Genomic DNA, 21,527 nt, shown 5'->3' with positions numbered 1-21,527 from the left:
AGGGAAGGAGGGAGAGAGGGAGGGAGGGAGGGAAGAAGGTAGGGAGGGAGGGAGGGAGGGAGGGAAGAAGGAAGGGAGGGAGGGAAGAAGGGAGGGAAGGAGGAAGGAAGGAAGGGAGGGAGGGAGGGGGAAAGAAGGAAGGGAGGGAGGGAAGAAGGGAGGGAAGGAGGAAGGAAGGAAGGGAGGGAGGGAGGGGGAAAGAAGGAAGGGAGTGAGGGAGGAAGGGAGGAAGGGAGGGAAGGAGGGAAGAAGGAAGGGAGGGAGGGAGGCAGGGAGGGAGGGAGGGAGGGAGGGAGGGAGGGAGGAAGGAGCGAGCAAGCCAGGAGGCAGCATAGAGTACCACTGGGTGTGGCCCAAAATCATTACAAAATAAAAATAAAAAAAGAAAGAATGAATGTTTCTTTAATGTGATTTTATCTTATACCCAAAAATACAGCTAAATTGTTATATATGACAACATTTCCATAAGATTATTTTCTTACTGATCCTACCCTGATCAAATTTGTACCCACCCTCGGGTGTGATGTTTTCATATATAACACTAAGTAACTACATTTATACAACTTTATTATATATTCGCTTTAAAAGAATCATAACCTTTATCAGACTTATGATTACTCACAAATCCTTTCTATATACATAACTTACTACTATAAGTGTCAATTTTTCCATTACATCATTCAGTTTATTTTCCATATTTTGCCTGTATCTAGAAATGACTGATATTTACCTTTTATCTTACTCTGTATTGAACAGTTCACAAAATTCCTAAAATGATGTCACTTTCACTGAGGGACCGTAATCTTCCTGCTTTGATTTTCCTGGTTCTTTTCTCCTAAAACAAATATAATGAAAATGGTCAACAAATAACGATATGGATAAAGCACTTTTTTTGTGCCACAGAACTCAACAGGAAAGCCTTGCTCTTTCCATAAGAGTCCCAGGTTCCATCCCTGGCACCACATGGTCACTGAGAATAACTTGTCTTACAACAGGGCTCATCATTCACCCACCCATTGGGTGAAAAAAAAAACTTTATGGTGCTCAAAGAATTTGAGGAATTCTTAGGAATCAAAAGACCAAATTTTTAGAGCAGTGTTGAGCAAGACAACCTTGATTATTTCTGTTCTCATCTTTGGACACCAGGGCCTTGGCTCAAAGAGTCTTTCCAAAAGGGAAAAGCTTAAAAATATATAAAATATATAAAATATATAAAAAGCTTAAAAATCCTTTGCAATTCTGTATTGCTTTTCTCCCACTGACCAACAGCTTTATGATCAATTAATCTGGACTGGAATTCTGGGATATTATCTCATCTGTGGGAGGAGTTACATTGAATGGTGTCCCTTACATTCTTGAGTGCCTAAGGCTGCCCTCAGTTCTCCAGGAACAAGCAGCCCCATAGCTTTTTCTGCAATCCCTGAACTGAAGCTCCCAGGAAATGGTGAATGAGAATCAGAGGCTTGGGCCTGTGTGTCTGAGAAATACTTCCGGGGGATGTATCCCACACTAGGGCATCTGATTTCCTCTATGACACCTACTTTTCTTTCCTGGCATTTTTGCCTCTCAACAGGATAGGTGGTCTGTGTGATTTAGGAAACCTAGGAGGGTCTGAAGTCTCTGTGGGGAGGATAGGTGGTCTGTGTGATTTAGGAAACCTAGGAGGGTCTGAAGTCTCTGTGGGGAGGAATAAGCAATTGCCAAGCTGAAGATTCTGACTAAATGAAAAAAAAAAAATAATAAAGCAAAACCTTCTCCTAAAGACAATGACTCTTACTGTTGTTTTACCTTTCTTGTTATAGACCTAGAGTGCAGAACTACTGAGAGATTATCATTTGAGTTGACTCACCCATTTTCCACATCCTGGATGGAGTCGGGCAGAGGCTGATTCCTGGTTTCCGGAAGGAGGAAGACAACAGGTACACTGAGGATGGGGAAAACTCCATACATGATCCAGGGCAAGTGGTGAGAATACAGCTTGAGGATCATCAAAAGGGGAGCGAGGGCTCCACCTATACTGCCAGCAAGTCCCAAGACCCCTGAAGCTGTTGCCCTGAGGGAATAAAAAATAAAAAAATAACTGGTTTACACTCCTGGGAATACACCCTAAGGGACCAAAAACACAATGCAGAAAAGGCATCTGTATTTCTATGTTCATTGCAGCACTATTCACAATAGCTAGAATTTGGAAACAATTCAAGTGCCTGAGAAACAGATGAGTAGCTCAAGAAATTGTGGTATATCTACACAATGGAATACTATGCAGCTGTTACAAAAATGAAGACAGGAAATTTACTGATGCATAAATAGGCATGGAGACTATCATGCTGAGTTAAATAATCTAGAAGACCAGTACGTTGTGTATCTGCACCACTGAAAGATTCTGTCAGCTCAGAATAAAGAAGCAACACTGGGCTTGGAAAAATTCAGCTCCAAATAAACAATGGTAATAATTTTTTTTGTTTGTTTTTGGTTTTTGGGCCATACCCGGCGGTGCTCAGGGGTTACTCCTGGCTGTCTGCTCAAAAATAGCTCCTGGCAGGCACGGGGGACCACATGGGACACCGGGATTCGAACCAACCACCTTTGGTCCTGGATCGGCTGCTTGCAAGGCAAACGCCATTGTGCTATCTCTCCGGGCCAATGGTAATAATTTTTTATTTTCTTAATACTGTTCTAATCAATGCTTTGGATCACTATGATTCTCCCACCGCAGTGCCACTTAGTGGAGAAGATCTGTTTTGTCCAATACAGAAACTATGAATTTTTTACCTGACTACAGTGGGCATTAGTTCATTTCCATGGGCAAAACTGCACATGACAGAGGCAGAAACTGCTCCAACTCCCAGAGTTGAGAAAGTCATCTTGAGAATCTGCATTTCTGGAGGGAGTAAGACAGTGTAAATCAGGAATTCTGAGTTACAGGAATCACTGCCCAACCCCCAAATTGCAAGTGAAGAAGACACCCCTGGAGATAGTTGCACATATTGAATTTATTGTAGAGAAAGTACACAGAGGCAGAATGTTCAGTGTCTGGTAGCTGAGCTATGTGGCTAATCTGCATGTTTAATGTTAACGGGGTTGGGGGGGAGGACCCATGTTACTGCATTATTCATTCCTGAATTTCAACTATTTTCTCAAAATAGAGGAGGACTGTGACTCCGATTGGACTTTTAGGACATACTTCTCTGTTTGAAGACAGTGCATTTTTAACCCCTCAATTTGAAAAGACATCCCTAACTAGGATTACAAGAATAATTTCAAATTTGTTCACAGATATATAAAATTCAGGGAGTAGATGATCAAAGAAATGATAGTAAGAATGATCCCTAGGGGCCGGAGAGATAGCATGGAGATAAGGCGTTTGCCTTTCATGCAGGAGGTCATCGGTTCGAATCCCAGCATCCCATATTGTCCCCTGTGCCTGCCAGGAGCAATTTCTGAGCCTGGAGCCAGAAATAACCCCTGAGCACTGCCGGGTGTGACCCAAAAACCACAAAAAAAAAAAAAAAAAAAAAGAATGATCCCTGGATGAAGAAGTGACCATACTATGCCCTTACATGAGACACAATTATATATGACAGTATAAAATACTATCATTTTCCATTATAAATGTAATTGGTCAAAGCCAGGAATGATTAGCATTGATTAGGAAATACTTCTCAGATAGGATAAAAACATATGTCAGAACCAACTTTTATGAACTTAGGACTATTTACCAAATACTTAGTAGTAATTGAAGGAATTTTCTCATTAACTAAACCCTCTAGTCTCTTGAGGAATAGAAAAAAAATTCCTTGCTTTAATATGTGATCTCTTCTCACCTTCAGGCAGAAATGTGCTGGTGATAATGAAGATCCCAACGAAGGAGGAAAGAAGTATCTGGCTTACTCGTCGGCCCATATTATTCAGTACCAAAAGTGCAACAAAATTGGACAGGAAGTTAATTGCACCAAAGAGAACCTGGAACAGGAAAATATTGCTCCCCATGTCCTGGAGGTGCAGAATCAGGCCATAAAAGGGAATGAAGACTGCAAATCTGTGGTCAACAAAAGGGCAATTGTTATCATAAAGTGTAGAACCTGTGCCCTGTGAATGATGGTTAAAAATAAAGGGTTGACATTTATTTATTTTGAAGTAAAATAAATAATTTTAAAAATAAAAATAATAGCCCAGGGGCCAGAGCAATTGCACAGCACGTTGGGTACTGGCATTGCATGCTGCCAACCTGGGTTCAATCCCCAGTATCCCATATAGTCCCTCAACCCTACCAGGAGTAATTTATGAATGAAAAGCCAGGAGTAACCTCTAAGTACTGCCAGGTATGGCCCAAAAATATTCATGATGATGATGATGATGATGATGATGATGATGATGATGACCCAGGCAGTCATGATTGGTCTTAAAGCATAAATTTATGTTCTACTTTGAAGACTATTTCTTTGCAAAGAAATTATGTTCATACTGTCATAAAAATACTGTGTGTAAGTATTATGTAGCTACAGGAAATGAAAAAATAATGCAATTCACTGCAACATGGATGGAATCAGAAAATTGTGTTAAGAGAAATAAGTCAGAGCTAGAAGGATAAATAGACCAGTTGAGCTCACTTATCTGTGTTATAGAGAGAGACAGAACAAGAGATCAATGGCAAACTGTTGACCTTATATTACAAAATTCAAATTGACCAGAGGTGGGTGAGGGAATTCTGGGATGAACTAGAGGTTAACTAAGGACAGTGAGAGAGCTTTGTACATACTTGGGAGCTATTGGTGGGCAGTAACTTTTTGCATCTATATCATTGTAACTATCCTATCTAAAATGATTCAATATGATGCAAAATTATGATAGCTTTTTCACTTGACAGAGTAGTGAGTAGAAATCGCAGGATTCCCATTAATGAGTCAGTAAAGGTCTAAAAAAAATATTTTATCAATAGATAAAATAAAAATTTTAAATCCAATATTTCTAACTTCTAAAAATATCTGTGTGATATTAGAGGTCATAGCTGTTGTTAGTTTTTTATGGAGGACGGAGAGACTTGTTCTTGTGAATGAGTATAACAAGGTCTCCTAGGCTATTAGAATGTTTTGTGTGTGTCTTTTGTGTGTGCCTTCCTGGTATCTGCCTACTTTTATATGAAAATGTTTCTGTAGTTTTATGCATTTGCATGCTTAGTTGTTTGGAATTGTACTTCCATTGAAGTGAATATATAGCAAAGAAAATATAGAGGAAAGAAATAAAATTAAAACCTGTACTATGATTGGCCTTCTGCTTCCGGCATTTCCTGGAAATTCTACTTAAATTTCTAGGAAAGAGCCTAGTAGGTTGATGAGATAGAGCAATGAAACCCCTCATCAAATATTTTTATTCTTTTTCCTTCATCTTTGACCACCTCCAGACACAGCAATTATCTCTAGGGCTTCATGTTTGATGTCAAATATTCCCCTCCAGTGAGGTATGGTGGTTTGGGATGGACTCTGAAGAATATTGGTGATGGGGGGTTGACACTAGTGGTGGAAATGAGCCTGATTTACTGTATATCTAAAGTCCAACTATGAAGGACTTTGTAAATCACATTTTTTTAAATATGTCCCTTCAAAGCATGAAGTAAGAGATAGATGCCTACCGCACAAAGAACAGGAGGCAGACCCTCTTGCGCATTTTGGGTGTTCGAAACAAGTGTGTCACCGACGTCTTCTTCTTCACTGCCTCCAATTCCTCCTGCATATTGGCTTTCACAACCTTCAAACAACACAACAAGAAAATCTTGCTAGAACCAAGTGAGGACACTGTGAGGCCCCCAACAGAGTTCAATTTGGACACCTGAGCATCATATTGTTAATGTTGCTTTGAGAAGCATACATAAATGGTATGAAAAAATAAGAAGTGAAAGAAGACCTTCATACTTCAGTAGAATTATTTTTGGTGATGGTGGATGATTTTCAAGAGATGAGGCCAGGGCTTAATAAATGTGATAAATTTGCTTTAACCATTGAACTATGGCTTTATACCCTGGAGTGCTTTTTTTTTTTTTTTTATGGCTTGGGGAAACCAATTTGAGAATTAAGACACTTTGTGAAGTTAGAGAAGGTAATTCAGTTTGGGTCACTATGAAGCATTACCTCTCAGTCTGAAACACATAAAACAATAAAAATGAATCTTCCAGGAAAACTAGACGAGTCACACTAGAAGAGAAAAGGGAACAGGACAGCCCTGAGGTGACAGCATTAGAACATTCAAAATGGACTAACTTTCTAGCAGAGAGGAAGATAGCTAAACCCATAACTGCATTAAAAATCCATATCCATTTGAATGTATTAAGCAGAGAAGATATACTTGAAGATGCCAATGCTATCAGGATGGGTAAAGAGATCTGCTAGGGGCTGCCTATAACTCATCTGACCTAGAAAATACATCAGGAGAAAGTTGTTTGAGACCGACTAGTGGCTGGACATGGTAGGTAACATTCTCTCTATAAGAAAACTATGAATAGCAGGAAAGGCACTTAACTGACATGTGGCCAACCTCAACTTTATTCCTGGTCTCCCCTATGGTCCCTTAGTAGAGTCCTACTTAACCTCTAAGCATAGAGCCAGAAGTAAACTCAAAAATAACAAAAGGAAAGCACTGTGAAAGATAAACACAGTACTCCCCATTCTACTCTTTATTGTCTATAAAGAACGAGGAATTGGATTGGTAATAATGGGAGAGTGTAACAGAAAGTGTCCCAAGACTTTGGAAGGAGATTTTATTCAGATCTCTGCCTAGGCAATACCTAGGGCAGGCTCTGTGCCTTCAATAAAATCTGTTGGTTATTTCAATTGTGGACTTAGATGTTGAACAAACCCATTATTGATAGGGATAATACTAACACTAGTCTTTGGGCTGGGGGGGGGCTTCCAAATGGTGCTTGGCAGCACAGCTATAAAATAAATAAATAAATAAAAATATAAGGGGCCGGGCGGTGGCGCTGGAGGTAAGGTGCCTGCCTTTCCTGCGCTAAGCCTAGGACGGACCGCGGTTCGATCCCCCGGCGTCCCATATGGTCCCCCAAGAAGCCAGGAGCAACTTCTGAGCGCATAGCCAGGAGTAACCCCTGAGCGTCACAGGGTGTGGCCCAAAAACCAAAAAAAAAAAAAAAAAAAAAAAAAAAAAAAAAAAATAAAAATATAAATAAATGTCTAGTTCCCTGGCAAGAATAATGGGCAAGTGTGTGAGCATCGCAACCAGTTGTGTGATCCCTCACAAACACCCCCAAAATGTATAAAATTAGCAACAAAGAATGTTGTGGTATGTGGAAGAATTCATTTCCTCCTCCACCACCACCACCACCACCACCACCACCACCACCACCAGTTCTGTCATCACAATACCCACAGTAGCAAAATAACAAAGTAAAAAAATTTTGATATTAAATACATTAAGAAAAAATAAAGACTTTCCTAGAGATAAACTGATAAAATTTGTCACCCAAGACCTACCCTCTAGAGTTGTTCAAATTGAAATGAAGGATGATAATCAGGATCAATAAGGCAGCCATCATTATAGGAAAATCATATGGACAAGTCTAAAATAATCTAATACTTCATTGATGATATATAAATTCTGAACAGTCATATAAAAAAGAATCAACCAGAATCTATTATGCACAATATCCAAAATGGATGAAGGACATGACACACAAAACTGCAAAATTTCTTGAGAAAATAGGATAAAAGCTAAGGAAGGAATGAAGAGAGGAGGGAAGGGAGGGAAGAAGAAAAAAAGGAAAAAGATGGGAGGGAGGGAGGGAAGAAAGGAGGAAAGGAAAAGTGAAGAGAAGAAACATCATGTTTCTTTATTTCATTGCATGCCTGAAAATCTATTATAAACAACTGTAAATCATGATGTCTAAATTTAAAAACAAAAAAGAAACTTCCTGAACAAGAAATAACAGCAATTGAATTGCCAGCACCAGTTGGTCATATAACTACAAACAAAATCTAGAGAAGCTCTGGCTCCTCTCAAAAAATTTCACTCGGGGCCGGCAAGGTGGCGCTAGAGGTAAGGAGTCTCTGCCTTGCAAGCGTTAGCCAAGGAAGGACCACAGTTCGATCCCCTGGAGTCCCATATGTTCCCCCCAAGCCAGGGGCAATTTCTGAGCATTTAGCCAGGAGTAACCCCTGAGCATCAAACAGGTGTGGCCCGAAAAACCAAAAAAAAATTTTTTTTTCACTCATCAAATGAGAACACTACCAACTTACCTTTCAGAGACATGGTGCAAATATTACTAAATTTTGAAAATGTAAAAGTGATCTACACTTGTACCAAGCACTTAACCTTAAAATAGAAAACATGGTCTATAATTAAGGCAAGAGATATCTTTAAGGATGAAACACCATTGACCAAGCTAGTGCAAGCAAAGATAAACAAATGAGTCTCCATTAAATTAAGAAGTTTCTGTACCTCAAAGGAAATGATGACTATGATACAAAAACAGCCCACAGACTGGAAGAAATGATTTACCCACCATTCATCCAATAAAGAATTAATATTCAGGATATATAAAATATTATAGAATTTTACAAGAGAAAAATATCCAATCCCATCAAAAATGGGGAGAACTGAACAGAATATTACTCAAAGAAGAAATACAAACGTCCAAAAGTCACATGAAAAATACTCCACATGGCTAATCATCAGGGAGATGCAAATGAAAACAACAATGTGGTATCATCTCACACCACAGAGACTGGCACACATCAGAAAGAACTACAATCAGTGTTGATATGGATTGGGGGTAGGGAGGAAAAGGAGCCCTCTTTCATTGCTGAAGGGAATGCTGATTGGTCCAGCCTTTTTGGAAGACAATATGGACACTCCTCAAAAAGAACTAGGAATTATGCTCCATATGACCCAGAAATATACCCTAACAGCCCCAAAACACAAAGAAGAAATGACACCTGCATTCCTATGTGTATTAGTACTATTCACAATAGTACTATTAACAATAGCCAAAAATCTGGAAATGACTCAAGTGCTCAAGAACAGATGAGTGGATAAAGAAGCCATGGCATATACTGTACACACAATGGAATACTACTAAGCTATAAAACAAAAGATGAAGTCATATAATTTGTTGCTACATGGATTGATCTGGAGAGTATCATGCTGAGTGCAATGAGTTATAAGGACAGACATTCTATGAGAAACACAGACTGATCTCTCTCATATTCAGGATATAAAGAAACATAGTAGGAGACTAAATAATAGCCGAAGGCAATAGAAAGTAAAGTGGGGAAACTGGTCCTTAGTGAGAAACTTGCCACTAGTGAGGCAAGGGCTTGTCAGTGAAGGGATCACTTATGACAATGATGGAGGGAAATGGTGACTTTGGATGGGCTCTGGGTTCTGAAAGGAGGTAAAGGGCTATGATTATAGCATATTTGTAACATATTGTAAACCATAGTACCTAAAAAGAAAATAGAGGGAAAAGTGTCTGCCATAGAGGCAGGCATAGGGGGCAGGAGGGAAACTGGGGACATTGATGAAGAAAATGGATACTGGTGAAGGAACTGGTGTTGGCATATTGTTGCCTAAAACTCAATCATGAAAATTTTTTTAACCTTGTAATTCACATTGATCAATAAAAAAGAAAATGGCCTACAGATACAGTGGCAGATTAGTCTGTCTTTAGATTAGTCCTGCCATTTGCCACAACATGATCAAATCTAGAGGACAGAGGGCCAAATAAAATAAACCATACTCAGAAGAATAAATACTATAGAATGCTATATATTGAAGAAATCTAAAACAGACTTAGAGAAACAGATAACATAATGACATTTTTAGTTGCTAACTGAAGTGGGAAATGAAGAATCAAACAGGACAAATTTCAGTTCCACAAAAACTGAATCCATCCTACTGAATACATTTTTATACTGTGTGGTATGCTTAAAATTTGTTATGAGATCATATGTTATGTTCTCACCAAAGGTCATGAATAAAATGTGTTGTGAAACACTTTAGAAAACGATGGCTTTCTTTTTATATAGATTGTGTAATGATGTTCAGATGTGATCTTATTTCCAAGTTCTATACATTAAGTATTTGCAATCTGCTGCTTCTAATTCTCTCAAAAGTGGCACATTCTTTATTGGTATTAACTTAAACAATGCTTATAGGGGAACCAGAGCAATAATTTAAAAAAAAAACCCATAATTGAAAGAAGCTGAGGCAGATAGACAGACCAGTAGCAGGGTTCTCTTTGACTCAGAAGAGCCATTTTCACTCCAGGTCAATGTGCCCTAAGAAGATCACTTCACTCACTCCATGGCCACACATTTCTCCTAGTCAATGAGTCCCAAAGCAACATTTGAAAAAAACCAAAACACTACAACACTGCAAAGGTCACAGTGGAAAAAGAAGAATTCCACCACATTTGGTGAATTAAAATGGTAGTTCTGAAGACCTAATTAGTATCAGTCACCTACAAAACTTCTCTGATAAAGATTTTAGAGAGGAAATGTTGAGGAAATATTCAAGGTACTCAAAGAAACTATGGAATGGTCAGTACGACTCAAGAAGATATGAACATAGAATGAGAAAAGTTCAAACAGAGATAACAGAACTGAAAAACTTGCTTAGTGAAATGAAAAATTCACCGGAAGGCTTCACCAACAGAGGAACAACACCCATCATCATATACTCTCACCCTTATTATATTATGGACACCAACTTGTGTATACATGAACTCACATCTGCCCCACATCCCATAGCCAAGAGCCTTTCCTGTTCACCTCCATGGTTAGGATGTCTCCTGTATTCTTTATCCCATTCCTGTGTGCAGCTTTTCTAAGTTCCTTTAAGCCTTCCTCCAGTTTGTTGTTGATAATCAGCCACCGAGCAGACTCTGCCAGCCATCTGATCAAGGAAGCAGAGAGTGAACCAAGGGTGTGGCATAGCACAGAGCATATGTGAATCTTACATACGTGAGATTTGATTTCTGAAACAGAGTAAGATGGGGAACTAAAAGGAGGCAAAGAGTAGAAAGAGAGAGCGAGAAAGAGACAGAGAGCGGGAGAGAGAGAAGAAAGGTGCAGCCCACTAACCCTAGCTTATCTTTCACAGAATTTTTGTTCTGAAGGCCGGAGTGATAGCACAGCAGTAAGGCATTTACATTGCATGTGGCTGACCTGGGACGGACCCAGCTCGATCCCTGGCATCCCATATGGTCCCCAGAGCATGAAATGGGGTGATTTCTGAGTGCAGAGCAGGAGGAACCCCTGAGCGCTATCAGGTGTGCCCCTCCCAAAAAGAACAATTATTGTTCTGAAATGCTTCTTCCCTCCCAATTGATACCTACTTCTTTTTCTATACTAGGAAATGTAAAGTTACATTTTTCTGGACCATTACTTGGAAAATATGGGTGATCTTTCCAGATATGCCTTTTCTGCTTAAAATGGAACATAGGGACCTTTTTTTTCCCAGAGGACATGACCAGTTTAAGCAAATAAGAATGGTGTGTCCAGTAAAGTTTGAATTTACATAAACAGTGACTGTGAGTAATTCTTGAGCAACAGCTACCACCCACACAATGCTTTGGAAATACACTAAAAAATTATTCATGGTTTATAGGAAAATTGCATGGATTTGAAAATCACAGAGCTTTATTTTTCCAACTTGCAAGCAAAGCAAAATGTCGATTAAACTACAGAGAATTTTCACTGTCACTCTGCTCCCTATGATCTTTGGGACATGAGACAAAAGCGATGTTGTTTACTTAAAATTCTAATGTAGCTGAGTATGCCTGAGCAGACCTAACATTACCTATTGGGCTTCTTGAATTTGAACAGAGCATACAAGCCTGTACTCATGTGCTGGCTAAACCAAACAAATTCTCGTGTCTTGCTTCCATGTAACTGGCAACTTGGAATCCTCTAAGACAAAGGAAGGAACATAGCTTCTACCTTGAGGAAAGAAAGATGACAAACAGTGGTAGTGAATACACCAGTTGTAGAGTGAGCCAATCCCGAATGATGAAAGCCAGTCCTCCCAGTATGACGTTGCCGATGCAACTGGCAGAGATGGTCATGGTGAGCCCCAAGGCTTGGAATCGAGGCACCGTCCACTCCATAACTGCAAAAAAAAATCCCAAACAACATTTGGACTTCAAACAAAGCTAGCACGTTAGAGTCAAGACGGAGAAAACAGTCAAAGATTCCCAATGGGCTTCAACTTACTAAGCACAGTAGAATTTGTCAGGATGCTGGAAGTGAAAAAGCCAGCCAAGAAGCGTAGCGAGCAGTAAAGGAAAAAGGTGGGGACGAAGGCTGCACCGGTCTCAGCAATGGCCAGCTGGAGCACACACCATCTATACACCACACTCCTGCCGAACCTGAGAAACAGCAAGACTGTCAGGGCCAAGGGACTGTTAACAGCCTTTGGTTCAAAAGAAAAAGAAATATGGAGTGATAGCACAGCGGTCGGACGTTTGCCTTACACACAGCCAACCCAGGACAGACCCGTGTTCAATCCCTGGCATCCGATATGTTCCCCCGAGTCTGCCAGGAGTGATTTCTGATTGTAGAGTCAGGAGTAACCCCTGAACATGGCTGGGTGTGGCCCAAAAACCAAAAAAGAAAATCAGCCAAACATAGACACAATTAAAATGCAGGGGTTTCTTTTTTCTCATTTTTATTGAGAAACCATGGTTTATACTTACTATGACTGATGGTTTTGTGGATATATCTTTCCAACACCATACCCACATCCAGAGTACCCACTTTTCTCCATCCAGGTCCCAAAAAACTCTCCTGTTGCTTAACCCCTAACACATAAGTGCAACTCCATGAACCCACTCCCCAGCTCAACGCCTCAGTTCTGCTGCCTTTGGCCATTACTATTTTCTGATTATGTATCTTGAATCCTCACATCTGAAACAGATCCTATTGCGGGGATGTTTTAGAAAATAACGCTTGGCACTTAAATTCTGAAGGAATTAGGAGACCAGAAACAAGAGATTTCAGAATCACTCTTCCAGCTTTGCTCAACAAGAAGCAAAGCTCACACGCAGTGCAGGAACTTGCATTCCCAGCCTCCAGATCTTGACCAGATGCATTTCTGTTCATGACATTTTGCTAGAGTAGCCCAAGCTCACAGGTGCAGGATGTGTCTGTGCTGAGGATTCTGGGAGCATGCCAGGCCTGGATAAATGCCAGGCACAGGAAGGCAGGGACAGCACTTGCACATTGCTCATGGGATAGACAGAAAAATCCTTCCCTGCTGAATTTGCATCATAACCTTAAAATTTCCTTCATGCTGCCTTGGAAAGATAGGTCATAACCCAGACAGATTTTGAAAGTTGTCAGAGGAGGGGCCAAAGAAATAGCATGGAGACAGGGTGTTTGCCTTGCATGCAGAAGGCCAGTGGTTCAAATCCCGGCATCCCATATGGTCCCCCGAGCCTGCCAGGAGCGATTTCTGAGCATAGAGCCAGGAGAAACCTCTGAGCACTGCTGGGTGTGACCCAAAAACTAAAAAAAAAAAAAAAAAAAAGGTTGTCAGAGGAAAGGAAAGTAAGATGAATATAAAGAAATAGAGGAGATGAAATCAAGTTCCAAGAATTTCATATGTTTTCTCTCATACATACAAATAAACAAATCATGGCATTGAATAGGCTCTATGCGATCCCAGTACCTTTTGCAGAATCTTTACATTACAGTTATTGAGTCTTTCATATTCTAAGTTTCTATATTATATTACCTATGCCTTAAATACTTAAATGCAGTATTTAAGGGTATTTTTGTTTGTTTATTTGTTTGTTTCTGGGCCACACTCAGGAGTTACTCCTGGATATGCGCTCAGAAATCGCTCCTGGCTTTGGGGACTATATGGGACACTGGGGGATTGAACCACAGTTCATGCTCAGTGGTGTCTCCTGGGTCTGCACTCAGAAATCGCTCCTGACAGGCTGGGGGGCCATATGAGATGCTGGGGATCAAACCTGGGTCTATTCCAGGTTGGCAGCATACAAGGCAAATGCTCTACCACTGTGCTATCACTCTTGACCCGGTATTTTACCTTAAATATTTAAGTTGAATACTTAAACAAAGCTCATACTAGTTAGGAGATAATTATGACACTAGATAGCTCAAGTTGTAGAGCGCATGTCAGACATAGGTGAGACTGTAAGTTTGATCCCCAGTACTGCGAACCCTACTCCAGCACAACTAGGTTAAGGCCATAGTGGCCTCTGAAGATCATCAGGAGTGGTTCTGACCCTCACTGCAACACTGATAGGTGAAACTCCATTGGAGGGAGGGGTGGAGGCACAACTGGTTGTACCTTACTCCTGGCTCTGTACTAAAAGGATCTCTCCTGTCATTACCCAGGAGATTCGATTGGCTACTGGGGACCAAATCAAAGTAGGCCACATGCAAGGCAAATGATCTGCCTACTATTCTATTTCTCAGAATATTTTATTTTTGCAGGATTTGATAGTGTTTTCTTTTTTTGTTTGTTTGTTTTTTGTTTTTTTGTTTTTCTTGTGGGCCACACCTAGTGACACTCAGGAATTACTCCTGGCTATGTGCTCAGAAATCGCTCCTGGCTTGGGGGACTATATGGGACACTGGGGGATTGAACCACAGTTCGTCCTATAGGCTAGCGCCGGCAAGGCAAATGCCTTACTGCTCCATGCCACCACTTCGGCCCCTATAAGTGCTTTCATTTTTACAGCAAGTAGCTTGGCTAACACGGTAATACAATTATTATACTGTATAGCTTATGATTATATATGATTTGATGATGATAGAGAAGCTTTAGGTACATCTGTCTTTTGCTTTATACTTTCTAAATATATTTGAAATAAATGTTTGAAGAGCAAGAATAACATGGTCTATATTTATAAGCTATTTAAAAAGAAAACAAAATCTGTAGCTATAAACATGTCAAGAGATTACAAAACTGCTTATATAAATTTTCCAGTTTTTGATATGCAGATATCTTTTCAATAAACATGAACATAACAAAATTATATAAATCGTTAAGCATGCATACCACAACCATTTGATTCATCCTAACTATGTTGAAAAGTGCTAAATAAGAACATTGAAATGATTACTATAGTGAATATTAGTATAAGTCTCAACTAAATACATTACCAGATTTTGGGGGAGGTTTTTTAATTTTTGTTTTGAGGACCATACCTATCTATTTTCAGGGCCTACTATTAGCTCTCTTCTCAGGATCACTCCTCACAGTGCTCAGAGGACCATATATAGTAAAGATGACCACATCAGGGTTGGCCACCTGCAAGGCCCAAAGATATTTTGAATATTTTCTTTCTTTAATTATATATGTGAACAGACACAACTTCTTTTCATTGAACCATTTAGATGTTACAAACTACATGTTATAAACACATCACTCTTACTTTAAAAAATATTTTTATTAAGGTAACATGATTTACAGTAAAGTTAATGCTTCATCATTTCAGTTAATGAGTCTTCATTTGATATACAAACTTACTGTGCCTCTACCAAAGTGCCAAAGACCTTTCACCACTATTTTTTTAATGTCACTTCTACTTCACCCCTTCCCTCACTTCCTTGGTAACCTCACTTCTGTTACAGAACTCAAGAGATATTTTTTTCAATTTCTCATTGTTCATTTCCTTTCTTTGTTTCTTTATATGTAGCATATGAATCATTTCTAATTTTTAAGCCTGCATGTAGGAATAATAAGCATATTCCTATGCTAATACATTTCTAGCACCATATTGTTACCCCACCCCTATCTTCTACATAATCTCACCTTAGGGTAAGACCTGCCCATTTCTAGGAGGGGTCTTTGGGAGGTATGAATAGGATTACCTGGGGGACAAGGGGAGATTTGGAGGATTGATTGGAAGATGGGGAGAGATTGAGCAAGAAAGAAGCAGCAGAAGAGGAGATGACTGAGAGGTTGGATGCAAGTCTGATGATATCCAGCATAAAAGGTTATGAGAGAAGCCACACCTGTTGGCTAGGGCCTTGAATAAAACTGATGTCTCTATTATGTTAAACGAAGTAAGCCAGAAAATGAAAGATAAACACAGAATGATAGCACTATTCTGAAGCACCTAGAAACTACACCATATATACAACTTATATTCAAAGATCAAATAACAGGATTTAACAGGGTAGAAACTCCAAACACTTTACCATCACACATATACTGGGCAGTAGTGCCCAAAATGCATGAAAGAGGAACAACATAAACTCTAGACCACACATTATACCATAAAGAAACCAGCAACAGCAGAAGCAGCAGCATAGAGAGAACAGGTATGTAATCAGCCTGTTACTACAAAGGCCCATAATAATCTCTTAGGGATCTTATACAAGATTACAGGTAAAGAATACCACGGGAAATCACTGACTCCAACGGAAGCATTTCAAAATAATAGGTGTTAATGCCTTAAGCTTACTATATTTAAAGTAACCTCTCAGCTTTTCTGTCCACAGGCATTCTTGGATACAAAGGATGGACAACCTAAGATGGCATCTGGGAGCTAAGCCACACAAGATACCATACCCAGGTTGCATTATGAAATTGTCTCTTTAAAACTCTTTAACATACCCTTTATCTCTAGGTTATACCTTCTTTTAGGACCTGAAGCGTGTGACCAGCCAGACCACCAAAGCAGCAACTGTGACCTACAGACTTATACTATGGGACCTACTCATCAAACATATTCAAGCAAAATAACATGCCCTTGCTCTTCTCTCCTTTCTTCTCACTTCTTCTTCTTCTTCTTCTTCTTCTTCTTCTTCTTCTTCTTCTTCTTCTTCTTCTTCTTCTTCTTCTTCTTCTTCTTCTTCTTTCTCTCCTTTTCTATTTAATCTTATTTTCTCCTTTCTTCCTTTGTGCCCCTTCCATATACTTTTCCCTTTCCCCCTTCTAGGAATCTGACTATCCCTTCACCCCTCAATCCCATCCAGATTTTCCACCTTATTAAAACTCTTCACTCTCAGTTCTTAATCTATTAGGCATCAAAACTGACCTCCTACCCCAATGAACCAGTACCCAGCACCCAAGAGAAGGGACATCCACTCAAACCCACATCTCGTCCCTAGCAGGAAAAGACAACCAGCACCCCTGCTGACTCATGCTGTGTGGCCCTCCCTACCAATTCTTCCTAATGTGGACTGTTGCTGGATATCGGACTTAGCCCTAAAAGGACTCCCAATGCAAGAACTCTACCCAAGACCCCCCCCCCTGCCTTAAATCTTTTACCAATCTCAAGAAGGGCGGTGTGTGCAATGAAAAGGTGTCTGGGAACCCACACCCCACAAGAAAATCTCAAAAGACAATGGGGAAACCTATACTTCCATCATAAGACCTGTATAACACTACCTTTTTATTTATTTTTATTTCTTTTTACTTAAAAATCATTTTTCTCTATACATATGTGAGCAAATATATTTTTATTTCTATTTTTATCTTTTTTGGGTGTGTGGCTTGTTTCTCAGTTCACTTTTCACTGCCAAATGCACCAGCAATATAATGAAGCACCATTTCTTCCTGCAAAGGCACACTAAAAAGGGGGGAAATCTCACGTATATAAACAAGCTCTTATCTACTAGGGATAAGAACTCATACTTATTTACAATACAGGGGAATCTCCCACCTTGAAAATATGTCATGTGGACCCATCTTAGACTCCAGGAGATTAGACACTGACCATCCAGACTTGAACCCTGAACCCCAGACATAGAAATGACACAGTTCTTCCTGACAGCTACAGGAACCAAATCCCATCTGGGACATCCTGAACACTGCTCAAACATCAACATGTGCCAATTCTAATATGATATCTTGACAATGAGGAAATTGGAAACAAATGGACATAAGAACAGGTTATCCTACCTTACCAACTAATGATAAAACAAAATCAGAAGACTTGTCACACTGTGGGCTGTGCAAAATTCAAGAACGTGATCTACAGATGACTGGCTTATAGAACCATGACCGGGCAGTATGTATTCTGGGACCAACAAGAAAGCCCTTGTCTAGGGTTTGTTCTATAACCTGCACAATAACCATGACCTCTAATTCCAGAGACCTGACTGAGGCAATTGCAACTGAATGGGTCTTCTGGAAACATAACGAAAGACGATATCCTAGGCTCCATCTGAGGTTCAGCGCAAGGGCCAAGACCACCAACCACAGAAGACAGATTAAAATGACACTGAGGAAACAGAACTTCTAAAATCACAAACAAAGACTTCATCATAAATTCCACTCCTTGACCTGTGCACAAACTGAGATATCTAGATATAGAGATCTGTTTTTATCATCCAGATCGGAGCAGAAGTCTTCCATACACCCAAAAGCACCAACGGGAGAGTAAATGAACTTAAAAGGAGTCTATAGAAAATCCCATAACAATATATTCCACGGGTGAAGAAACCCTGTATCTCTTAGGCCAAGGGGATTTCAGTTTCGAATGACTCCAATATTTATGGTGCCTATGCAGGAGGGGGAAAAAAGAAAGACAAAAAGCACAAAATAATCTTTTTTTTCTTTTTTCTTATTTTTTCTTTTATCTAGTTTTTGTCAATTTCTTTGTTTTGGGGTGGATATTGAAGTAGTTGTCCATTTTTTATTTATATGTTTACTTTTTCTTTCTTCTTTTCTCTTCCTTTTTGCACTGTCATGTTTTCTATCTCATGACCATGGTAATTATGTGGTGCATAACTTTATTGCTGCAGTGCTCACTGGATATCATATTTGATACTTCTTTTTTGAACTGTTGTGGTGTTTCTTTTTTTCCCCTTTGTCTCTCAAACCAAGGAGGAGAGCCTCTAGAAGGATTTTGCCCATAGTCGGCATAGTTGATTTTTACCCCATTTTATTACTTTTCTCTTCCTCAAACAAAACCACATAACTTGAACTATCTAGTCCCGCCTCCCAATTAGAGGGGGAAATAATGGAGGTACCAAGACCAAACAGTTATAAGATCACTAAGTAATAAACTAGACACAGAGGGGACCACTCATTCTAGCAGCCCCTGGGGTGAGAGTGGCGATATGGGAGGCAGGATGGGAGCAGAGGTGGAGGGAGGACAATTCGGTGGTAGGAATTCCCCTGATTCAATGTTAATATGTACCTGGAATATTACTGTGAATGATATGTAAGCCACTATGATTAAAATAAATATTATATTATTAAAAAAAAGAAAAAGAAAAAGAAAATGATGTCTCCTGAAACCTGCCTGTGAGTTTTCTCCCTGCCACTATCCTGAACCTGCAGACCCTCGAGCTGGAGAGGGTTGGAGACATGTGGCCTGGGCTGGCAGAGAAAGGCCTCACCTTCCATCACCATCCATCACCATCCATCACCATCCAGCCCCATCCAAGGGCTTTTATTCTACCTAACAAACTAACAATAATTCCACAAGCTCAGCTACCAGAGGAGATTTTAAGTTTTTTTTTTTCAAATAAGGTAGTGGTAAAAAAAAAAGGGGGGGGGGGGCTTGTTCCTGACAGTTAGTTTGATGACCTTTGCTCATCAACTTGTCCTTCCATCCCATTTGTCTTTTATATTGTGTTGCAGGGAGATCTATGTGTTGGGATGGGGGCTGAGGGAGCTTGGAATGTACTTTTGGGAAATAGTAAAATGAAAGAGATTTCCTAACCCTGAAGTAGCCCAAAGGCATGAAGAGTACATCCCTTTGAGATGCAAATCCTGAGCTGTTTGGAAATGGAGAAACTAAGGCACCACACAGAGAAGGATGACCCCCGCTCCAGAAAAGAGAAGCTACAAGTTCGATCCCCGGCATCCCATTTGGTCCCCCCAAGCCAGGGACGATTTCTGAGCTCTTAGCCAGGAGTAACCCCTGAGCATCAAATGGGTGTGGCCTTAAAAAAAAAAGAACTCTTATCCAAACACACCCACCTGTCTGATAAATGGCCGAACAGGATGCCCCCTACCAGCATTCCAACCATGAAGAGGAATTTGGCCACTGATTTCAGTGACCGAGAGTCACAGACAAGGTCCCACTGAAAGAGAAGAAAACAAGCAAAGGAGAGAGTCATAGCAGCTTAGAATCTGGCCACAGAAACCTGATTAAAATGACTTCAGTGACTGGCATGCTGATATCAAGTCCTATTTTTTCCTAACTCCATTTTTCCCATTGGTTGACCTTTATTTATCACCAACCTAACAGTATAAATATACCTTTCTCTGGAAATCTAACACTAAACCTGTTGTTTATATTAATGCCTTGTTTTAGTTCCTAGAAAATTATTTTCAATTCAGCCAAAGACTTTACATCTCATGGCCCCATGTCACCTTCTTAGATAACCATTCTGGATAATCTGGAGCTCAGGGCTTACTCCTGGCTCTGTACTTAGAAATCACTCCTGGCAGGTTTTGGGGACCCTATGAGATGCTGGAGATCAAACCCAGCTCTGCCACATGCAAGGTAAATATCCTACCTGTTGTGCTATCACTTGAGTCCTTACTCTACCTATTTCTAATCTGTAAACAATGCTTAGCATTATTAAAGAATTTGCTTAATCTTTGGTGTGGCCAGGAATTTAAAAAAAATGTAAAGCATATATGCCATATAATAGTGTTTAGCATATATTAAGCCATAAAATTATGAACTTATTAAATATGTGTCTGTCCATTATATGCCTTGAAAGAATGAAGAATGAGCTTCTGCATAGTACTCAAAGTTTGAGACAGTCACTCTGTAGGAGCCATTGGAAGTATGCTCATTGACTTGAAATGCTCCATAGTCAGTGCTCACAAAAGTTCAAGGGAGCCTCTCACCTTAGTCACAATGGTAGAGGTGAAAGTCTTTTGGTCATACACCCAACCGTCCACACAAGGCTCTGTGTCTGGCTCAGTCGCATTGGAGACTCTCCCATTGAGGTGAAGGAGTTGCCATTGGGGCCGGATAAAACGGCGACACTTCTCTGGCATCAGGTTGGAATCTCGTGGGATGAAGGTTGGCAGGAGATCGTCAGGGCTGAGGACCCCTGTGCCATTAGTAGCAGAGATGGTGGCATTGTCAAGGAGGTGGACCTGGCAGCGGTGATCAGGGATGGCTGCGGTGAAGTTCTCCAGTACGATATGTGGACACACTATGAGGTTGGAGAGACAAAGGAAAATGATCTGAAGAATCTGGAATTTCCCCAAAACTCCCACTTGATCCAGGAGGTCTTGAAAAGCCATCAAGGAAGACCAGGTGAAAGTCCCCCCTGCAAAACAAAACAAAACAAAACAAAACAAACAAACAAAAAAATGAAGCGGAACTTGTCTATGGAGAAAAGTTCAGAGAGGAAACGTGTCCTTTCACTCTGTGACACTAGAGTTTGCTGAGTCCACATTTTCCCCCATGAGGTCACCTCACCTTCATTGCTGAGCCAGAGTCTTGTTTCTTCAAAAAAAAAAATGTTGGGGCCATAAGGGTGGAACACTTTTGTCTTTATAGTCACAAGAGGGAAATATTTGAGGAGATATTCCCCATAGTTAATAGATAAAACCTG

The 21,527-nt window shown here is 40.1% G+C and overlaps 1 protein-coding gene across 1 annotated transcript; it reads right to left on the bottom strand.

Annotated features, from left to right (window-relative positions):
• Nucleotides 1-1,802: 1,802 nt before the first annotated feature.
• Nucleotides 1,803-21,260, bottom strand: LOC126017635 (solute carrier family 22 member 9-like). The gene is made up of 9 exons (XM_049779656.1): nt 20,809-21,260; nt 19,927-20,030; nt 12,225-12,379; nt 11,952-12,120; nt 10,782-10,905; nt 5,630-5,745; nt 3,825-4,039; nt 2,773-2,881; nt 1,803-2,053 (listed from the first exon to the last, which is right to left on the bottom strand). The coding sequence occupies exons 1-9, from the start codon at nt 21,211-21,213 to the stop codon at nt 1,846-1,848; spliced, it is 1,605 nt and encodes a 534-aa protein (XP_049635613.1). The 5' UTR covers nt 21,214-21,260; the 3' UTR covers nt 1,803-1,845.
• Between the last annotated feature and the right edge of the window lie 267 nt (nt 21,261-21,527).

This window comes from Suncus etruscus, chromosome 9 (genome assembly GCF_024139225.1).
Source record: "Suncus etruscus isolate mSunEtr1 chromosome 9, mSunEtr1.pri.cur, whole genome shotgun sequence".
Lineage (NCBI taxonomy): Eukaryota > Metazoa > Chordata > Mammalia > Eulipotyphla > Soricidae > Suncus > Suncus etruscus.
Note: the sequence above shows the minus strand (reverse complement) of the source record. Positions and strands in the feature narration are given on the sequence as shown.

Bases quoted from the DNA above. Each gene is read 5' to 3' on its own strand.
- LOC126017635 (XM_049779656.1), bottom strand. From the start codon at position 21,213: ATGGCTTTTCAAGACCTCCTGGATCAAGTGGGAGTTTTGGGGAAATTC. The intron at 12,121-12,224 runs GTAAGTTGAAGC...TTTTTTTTGCAG, and splicing joins GACAAATTCTACTGTGCTTA to TTATGGAGTGGACGGTGCCT. The intron at 10,906-11,951 runs GTAGAAGCTATG...TTCCTTGATCAG, and splicing joins GTCATCTTTCTTTCCTCAAG to ATGGCTGGCAGAGTCTGCTC.